Raw genomic sequence first — 9,010 nt, 5'->3', positions numbered from 1 at the left:
CACTCCAAAATCCCCAGGAAGCCAACCTCCTTTCACCATCCCCTGTGCCACTGGTTTTCATGTGGCACGGACACGTGCTAATTCACATCTGCAGCACAATACTTCGTCATTGTTAGCCATCACTAAAAATGAAGAAGCTCCTTAGGATTCCTCTAAATTTCCTAATATATTCCATGGCTGATTTGTTTCATTTGTCTAATCAGATCATAAATTCTTTGGGGAACAAAAAACTCTGTCTCATGAAGTGTTGCCCTTTATTTATGAATCGTAAGAAATTGTTAATGATGATAGTAGCATAACTGATGGGAGGCTTTGGAAGACCTGTGCTATTTAGACCTGAATCAGCCATGGATTCTGGGATTTCATGTGGTTTTTCAGGTCTCACCTATTTCAGCTCATAACTGAGAAACTGCTAGAGCTTGTTTACTAGTACAGTAAGAAATATCTGGACAGGTTTCTGGCTTGAGTCAACAGTATGGTTTATTACTGTGTTTTCTTGGGGGATGATCGACACTTACACAAAAGAAGTCAATACTAGCCCATTTTCAGAGTCTGTCTGTGCTCGTGGAGTGCTCTAAGTACAAGCACTGTAAAATCATTCTCTGAAATGAGCTGCTTTCTGTACACCTTTCTTATTCCTATCCCTTGTGTTATGGCAAAGGTCAGAAGTCCGTCCCTCACTTACTTTCTCTCCCTGTTGCCTCACTTCTCTGCCACACTCATGCATCTATCGGACATTGTCTCTTCTGTGCCTTGGCTTCACCTCTACTTTTATAAAGACCTCTCCTTTTTTGTTGTTGTGATTCTTCCTGATTTTCATTTTTTATGTCCTTCAAGTGCAGCCTGTTCCCCTCCACTGGTAATGTTAGATTATCCAGCTTGGTCAATTTTGTTGCCCATCTTCAAACTACACTTTACATTCTGCTTTGCAGAACAAGTTCAGGACAGGCTAAGCAGTTCCATCTGCTGGAAGAAGCCATGTACCTGCGGTAGCGAGATGATGAGAACATTGGCCATGTGTTAGGAACACCTCTGAAATAAACTGAGGTTTCTGCATCCCAAATTCAGCAATCCCTGAGTCTTAGTCAGTGTTGCATAGATCTTTGTCCTGTGGACAGCTGGTACTTCCAGCAACGTGAATTATAACAAGAGGTCCAAGGTATTGTATTGCTAGCAGAGAGTAAGAATAGTTTTCTGGGTAAAGCACAGGTAGAGATTGAGGCATTTGGTTTTCTTGGCTTGCTCTACCAGCCCTGAGCACGTCCCTGAAATCTGGTTGGGCCAGATTCTGCTACTGATGCTACTGATTACTGATGCTAAAAAGTGCCTTTCTGCCTAAATAACACTGAGGGGATGTGGACTGTGCTAATCTCAGAGCAGTGCATTAGATGAAGGTCATGCCTTTTCCCCAGCTGTTCTGTTGAGAGATCTCAGTCTCATCCATCTTAGCATCCCTGTTAGATGCACATATTCACGAAGGACACTGTATGCAATAGGAGTGAAAAGGACGAGGTCTCTACGTTGTGCCTAGAATCTTAATCTGTAAGAGTTTTCCAGTCTCATTAGGAGAAACATTTTCCATGACTGGCAAGTTCAAAAAGGTGAAAACCCCTGAATGAACATCTGGGTCTCAAACTGTGTGTGCTTAGTTATATCTCAAGCTCAGAAAACCAGGTGAAAGGTGTTTGCAGAATGTCTGCTTCTTGGAGCCACCCAACATAGATACTCTGCTTCCACAGAGCTTCAGCATCAGTAAACACCTGGATTTGTAAATATGGCCCAAAGTTTCACAAGAGGATGAGACCCATAAATTGAACCGTGACAAATAAGTCAAAGTCTGAAGAAGCCTTTGATTTGACAGAAACACATGTTGTTCAGTTTCTGTTTAAAATTATTCACTGATTTTATTCTGTGTATTCTCAGATAGTGAAGTAAGTATGAAAAGAAAGAGACATAAGTATGTTGTAAAACTCATTCTAGGAATATATTTTTGCTAGCACAGCACTTCCATCCCTGAACTAATTTCTTGTCTTGCTCAGTAGAGCTACTTGATATGAATGATGATATCCAACAGAAGTCCTCTCAGCTGTGTTGTAGGACTGGAATTGTTTGTTACACAGTTCTACAACTCTCAATCATGCAGATGATGTCATGGATGACATTCAGCACACCAGCCTCAGTTTTCTGTAGGCTGAGTATGTCGCTTAAGCCAAATGCCTGTGAGTAGAGAGCTAGCAACCCATTATTTTCTCATTTTTTAACAAAGACAACTTAAGAAGTAACTCAGACACCTTTTCTGAACATTGAGAAAGTCTAGGTGACTGAGTTAGATCAAATGCCAAATTTTTCATGGCTAAATTTCTGTACTGAATTCCATAATTACAGGCCCATTGGGACTGGTCCTGTGTGTAACTTCACACTTGTATGAATACAGAGAGAATCAGGACTGCATTGCCAGGATAACAGCCTTGCAGTTGTTCTTTGTAGTATCAGTTATACCTGTGGGAGTTAAAATAAGTGTTGCTTAAGCAAGTAGCCCTGTTGTCTTTCCAGGAAATTCCTTTTTGCAAAGCAGTTTGGTGCTCCTAAGTGTCAACAAAAAAATCTGTCCTATTGATGTTTAATTGTTCTTTCAATGGGGTACTATCATTATTCAGAACCAGACAAGTATCTGATCACAATGATATACCACTTCAGCCGTTCAACCATATGCGAGTTTCCTCATCCCAGGACTCCACATTGTGACTCTACAGAGTGACACCAAATGCACAGAATAGTGTTTGGGGTGCATTAGAGCTGTTGTGTGTACACAGTGGCACAAGAAGCAATGCTATCATGTCATTCTGCCCTTATGGGAATACTGGTATAACTTTGCTTTTACCATTCCCACTGTCTTATTCTTGACCGTAGCCTAGAGGGATATATTTCAAATGCACAACTTAATTTTAAAGGACTGGGATCTCTTGGTGCTCCTATAGTTTTGTACTTGCTTCCAAAACAGCCAACCAGCAGCTGTACCAGTTAAATGCCGTACCTGGCATGAGTTTTGTCCGATTAACATGAGACAAAAATATTATCTGCAGAGAAAGGCACTTCCTAGAATCAGTAACTCTGTCCAAACCCAGATGGTTTCAGCCAGACAACACAGAACTAAAATTTCCATGCATGGGTTGGAACTAGATGATTTTTAAGGCCCCTTCCAACCCAAACCATTCTATGATTCTATGTCAGAACTACCTAGACACCATTACCAGACACAGGAAAAGTATTAATTCATAGTTTGGCCTTTTTTTTTTGTCCATGTTGCATGTGTTTTCCTTTTGTCCAGCCTCATGTTGTGTTTTGTTTGTTTTCTTATGACTAGACTGCCTCTTTGTCAAAGATTCCAGCCTCAAAGTCTAGAGCAAAGTCATTGCTTCCTCCAAGACCCAGCTCAGCTTGCTCATTAACTACTAAAAGGGACACTTTTCTTGATACAGACAGTTACTATGTACGGCCCTCCTCAGCAGGCTCAGGACACTGCTTGCCCTACTCAAAATCAGATGCTAAGGTAAGGTAGCAGAGTTGGTAAAGAGACTTAGCTTGGAGATGTGTAGGTAAATTCCATGGATCACATTCTCTCCCAACTGAATATGAGGAGTTCTCTGTGAAGTTTATGTGGGATTACTTACATCCAGTGGCAGGAAAACCGAGTATCAGGCTACAAGATTTGTGCTACAAAATGGATAAAAACAAAGGAGATTCTCTGGAAGAAACATAAGTGAAATAAGTTATAACTAGAAGGACATAGCTTCTTTTCTATTGGTGATATGAATGCTGCTTCAGTGACTGCTAAGAAGTTGCACCCATTTGCATGTGGGTAAGTGGCAAAGAACAGCAGTACTAATTTGCCTTCCAAGTTAAAAAAAAAAAGAATTATCATATCAACCAGTTAATATTATCTGAACACAAATTCAGTCCCCAGCATAGGAGGGTACAGTTCTAATCACCAGCAATAAGGACAGAAGCCAAAAGTTCTAGGAACCCAATTTGGTCTGTGCACGGGACCATATTGAAGAAGTTTGGGTATAGATGTAAAGAGATGTTTGTCAGTCCATCTGTGGTGGTTTCACTTGGCTAGCAGCCAAACATAGCCACTCGCTCACTCTTCCTCCCCGTCCCCTAGGGAACAGGGGAGAGAATTGGAGGAGTAAGGGTAAGAAGACTTGTGGGTTGAGATGAAAGCAATTCACTCATTGAAATAAAATAATAATAATAGTAATAATAGAATATGCAAATGAGTGATACACAGTGCAATTGCTCGCCACCCTTCTGTCCTCAGATAGTGATCCCAGAGCAGAGACATTCCCAAAACCAAAACTGCAATCCTAGAACAGCGAGCCTGAGTGATCCCCAAGAGAATCCCCCAGCTTTACAGTCAGCCATCGTTAATACACTGAACATGACATGGAATATCTCATTGGCATCTCCAAATGCCAGTTTTGGGTTTTGCTAATTACTACGCTTCCCCTCCTAGTCCTTTGCAGTTGCAGACTAGCAAAACATGAAGTCCTTATACTTCCAGCAACAACTAAAAACATTGGTATGTTATCAACATTCTTCTAACACCAAATCCCACACTGAAACCAAAGCACAGCACTGTTTCAGCTACTAAGAAAAAATTAACTCTATCCTAGCAAAACCAGGACACCATCCTAGCTTCCCCATGTTTACATTTCACTTGTGTTTCAAATCTACTGGATGCTGAGTTGACAGCTATCTCCATTTAAAAACCATTTTCACTATTGAGTTCCATTTTCTGTGTAATGATGTGCTTCATGTGTCTTCTACCAGTTGGGACCACCGTTGTGTTTGCCTTTGGGGGGCCTATCTGCTTGCACAAGACTGTCTTTGGCTGCTCATCCCATACGTTCAAAAATATTCTAATATACATGTCCATTGCTCTGACCCTGGTAAAAAGAAGGTATCTACTGATTTCAGAAAGTAAAAAGATTGAGTACGGAAGGAAATAAGAAAAGACACCAGGATTAATAGTCCTGCGCTCAAAAAATAAGATGTAGCTAAAAATTTTTCTTTGTAAAAAAACCTACAAGTTAGTGTTTGAAAACACAAAAATCACACATCACCTGACGGTGTAGTGCGGGCTGTATTCTGGGCACCAGTACTGCAGTTACTTTGCAGGTAAATTTACATCAGAATTTCACACCTGAGCTCCAGAGAATTTATTTACTTTCAACTTGCACTAAAAACCACATCTTCCTTATTAAGAACCCAATGAGTAATCCATCCATATTTAGATCCAAGAATATCTGTATCTGTCAGAAGTAGCTCAGAAGAGGGCTATTGGGTGCTTTGATGCAGTCTAGAAGCACCAGGGAGCTAAGCAGAGCATGGGAGGTGGCTGGATCCCCACAGCTTCCTGTGTGAGTAGTAAACTGGGCCCATAGGATGAGGTTCCCCCCTCTTTATATAAGTTGAGAGAAATCAGTCCAGAGAATGAGCTTTGAAAACTAAACCTTCTGTTTTTATTTTACTGCTATTAGGATGGAGTAAGCAAGAGTCCCGAAAAGCGTTCCTCTCTACCAAGACCTTCCTCTATCCTTCCTCCTCGAAGAGGTGTATCCGGAGACCGAGACAGAGAGGAGAACTCCCTCTCCCTCACAGCTTCCCTTTCCTCTTCAGTACGACGGACCACCCGTATGTTTTTTGCATATTAACCCTCTCCTACTGCTGTGAACGTCTCCCATCCTTGTTTGATTTGTGACATTGCCATAGCACCATGTGTCCCTCCCATTTACGCAGAGGGGTAGGTCTGGGGTACGCTGCTGGAAATCGGAGCCCCACAGACTGTTTTTGTTCAGATCTCAAGTGCTGAGCAGCAAGGGCTTGAAACCAGGGACGGGATGCACCCTTTCCATAGTCTGCAATGCCCAGAGCTAGGACTGCTGTTCAGATTAATCACTAATACTGGAAAATGCCTTTGCAGGCAGCTCAGCACTGGGTCAGATAGCTAACACAGAGTATTGACAAACAGCAGCAAGAGCAATGAGACTAACCTGAAGTAGGCAATACAAAATATTCTGATGGATCTTGGAAAAGTGAACCTAATATTATAGTCATTAATTTGCTGCTTTGCAGTAATGATCTCCCTGTGCTCTAATCCAAGGGTAAAAACTCTGCTGAGAATTGAGATGTTAGCTAGTGGAGTGACTCACTGGGGGAAGTTAGGATAGTAAACCAGCAAGGTCGTTTTATGAGGACCAATGTTACCAAATCACAAAAGAAATTACAGGACAAAGAGAATTTTACCAAATACCCCCCTGAACTTTCAGATAGGTTTGCATTCAGCCTAGGCCTCAGAACCTGGATGTGGATCCCTGCTTTCCAATAGGAATTCCTCTGGTTTCTCTGTTTAGAAACGATCTCAGCCCCTTTTAAGACAGCTTAAGGGAAGCAGATGATTAAATTCTACCAAAAAAAAAAAGTCCTTTGAAATTCTTGGGTGACGATCCAAGGGTAAAACAGAGACCCTTTGTAAGCAGAGTGACCCCCAGCTGGAACAGCAGCTCATTCTGCTGACTGGAAGTGAGAGACTGTCAAGCATTTGCCAATGTGGTGAAGGGCTGAGGAATGAAAAATAAATATACCAAAGCTGCAGGGAGCTGAGGGGGGAAAAAAAAAAATCATTCCCTTTCTGTCTCAGTTGGTATAGTGAGAAGGTGCTGGTTTACAGTTGGTTTGGAAAGAAAGAAACCATTCACGGAAACTGGAGGTGAGAGTAGAGTATGTTAAATCTAGCTAATGAGTCATGTAGAGCAAAGAATTTCTCCTGTACCCCAGGGGCAGCAGTGCATTGGGTTTGGTCCACCACCATTAAATAAACAGAATGATTAACATAGTTTAAATAAGATTTTGATTAGTCCCACTGGATGCTCTTGAGAGGCCCATTGCATTTATAATTCCTCAATGTTTCAAAGGTGAAAACTTAGGCACCCATTCAGCATCGGGGTTTCCAGGCTTTGGGGCTTGGTTTGATCTTTCTCTCCCCGAATGTTCTTAGCAAAGCTTTCCTTCAAGCAGCGTGTGGAGATGTCTCAACTTCTGTTCATTTGTGTTTGAGAGTTGCCAGCAGAGCTGGCTGCAGAAAGCACAACGCCACTACTAAACGGATTCTTGTGCTCAGTGAAAAGGACTGGCAATGCTGTAGACGCTGAGTGGAACTACTACAAAGTGTTACAGTGTTTATTTACTTTTAACTTGCCTGCAGATGTAACTAGAACATGACTTTTAATCAAGGTTGCCTTCTGTAATTGCTCTCTTTCACTGCACTAATGAAAACCAGCAATTGAATGTGAGGGACATCTGCCCACCCACCCAACAGAGCTATGACTCACCTAGGGTTCAGCTGCAGACACCAGGTTACCAGCAGTGGTATGTGACCAGCAGCAGCCAGGCACTCAGAGGTTCAGGATTACAGTCAGAATTTTCCCCAGTCTCTAGTTTAACACCCAAATCCATTGAAATTGGTGACAACATTCTACTGGCTAGTCAAGTTGTCAGATCAAGTCCCAAAGGGTAGATTCCAAGGGCGCTTCTGGTCCTTTCCCCAAGATGGAAATCGATGTGCTATTGTGCCGTGTTTAGCGAGCTCTGTGGGAAGCACGGGTGTTGTGGGAAGCACACCTGTGTTACAGAGCAGAGAGCTCAGTCACCACGTGGGTGATGTACCAGCTCAGCCATACGTGACAAGGTAACTCCTGGCAGGTTGATTTGCAAAGTCAGACACAGAGACAGACATCTATCTGTTCCAGCACTAGCACAGTCATCTGAGAGTTGTATCTTGCTTGGCACACAAGGATGCACACAAGTCTTGGGAGGTACAGAAGGAAGAAGAGCTGTATTTCTGTGGGTCTAATGCTAGTTTTGGGGTTTTTTTCCCTTGCACGTAGGATCAGAGCCACTTCGTAGCAGAACAGGAAAAAGTGGAACTTCTACTCCCACTACTCCTGGCTCCACTGCCATCACTCCAGGGACACCACCAAGCTATGCCTCCCGTACCCCAGGCACTCCAGGGACACCCAGCTACTCCAGAACCCCACACACTCCTGGGACCCCCAAATCTGCCATACTGGTACCTACTGAGAAAAAAGTTGCCATAATTCGCACTCCTCCTAAATCTCCAGCCACTCCAAAGCAGCTACGAGTTATTAATCAGCCTCTACCTGACCTCAAGAATGTCAGGTCCAAAATTGGATCAACAGATAACATCAAATACCAGCCTAAAGGGGGGCAGGTAAGCATCCCACTCTTTATGTTCCTCCGTATGTTATTTAGTCTCACGTGTGCACCTTTGGGATAAGTACAGGATGGGAGCCATTTCCAGTTGCCTTGCAAATGCTGCTTCTATTGTCTATATACCTTAGTTGTTTAAGTGATGTCAAATGGCAGGGGCCCGGACAATCTTCAGAAAAGTCTTTTGTCACCTGAAAACCGACAGTGCCCCACTGAGATCAGGTGAAAAATTCCAAGCAAGAGTTTGCACTACATGCTATAGATAGGTTTCAGCCTGAGTCTCAGCGGTTGCTGCTTACTTAGTCTTCATCAGTACAGCAAATGAAAGAGGTTTGTTTAAATTCAAACAAGTTCAAATTCAACCTAGATAGATGTTAGAGGGATTGCACAGCACCATGACCTCTTCCTGGGTCATTTTACATGACGTGCATTGTGTTGGGGGATGTTAATGAGGGTTGCAGCCTCCAACCTGGTAAATCCACCCCAAGTTAAAGATGATGGGAGGGGGCAGATATTAGACTGAACTGTTTTTCTTGCTGCAGGGTTTAAATAATCAGGAACAGAGGTTAAGTTGTGTAAACTGGAGAATGTATATAAAATAAGAAAATGTGAATGTGTATGCAGTAAGGCAGATCAGGATTTTCTGTTCTCACTGTCTGAAAGAACAAGAATTCAGGGACATGTTGATGCAATTAAAAGCTGAAAAAAATAGTTTCAT

The 9,010-nt window shown here is 42.5% G+C and overlaps 1 protein-coding gene across 1 annotated transcript in view; it reads left to right on the top strand.

Annotated features, from left to right (window-relative positions):
• The window catches only part of MAP2 (microtubule associated protein 2), a gene marked incomplete at its 5' end in the record, with an annotated part of 50,742 nt that overhangs the window by 23,746 nt on the left and 17,986 nt on the right, over window positions 1–9,010 (top strand). Inside the window, 3 exons of the mRNA XM_029085178.1 lie at window positions 3,365–3,550; window positions 5,544–5,697; window positions 7,950–8,293. Coding sequence (XP_028941011.1) covers window positions 3,365–3,550; window positions 5,544–5,697; window positions 7,950–8,293 — 684 coding nt within the window. The remainder of the gene's footprint in view (window positions 1–3,364; window positions 3,551–5,543; window positions 5,698–7,949; window positions 8,294–9,010) is intronic.

This window comes from Antrostomus carolinensis, unplaced genomic scaffold (assembly GCF_000700745.2).
Source record: "Antrostomus carolinensis isolate BGI_N321 unplaced genomic scaffold, ASM70074v2 scaffold12575, whole genome shotgun sequence".
Lineage (NCBI taxonomy): Eukaryota > Metazoa > Chordata > Aves > Caprimulgiformes > Caprimulgidae > Antrostomus > Antrostomus carolinensis.
Note: the sequence above shows the minus strand (reverse complement) of the source record. Positions and strands in the feature narration are given on the sequence as shown.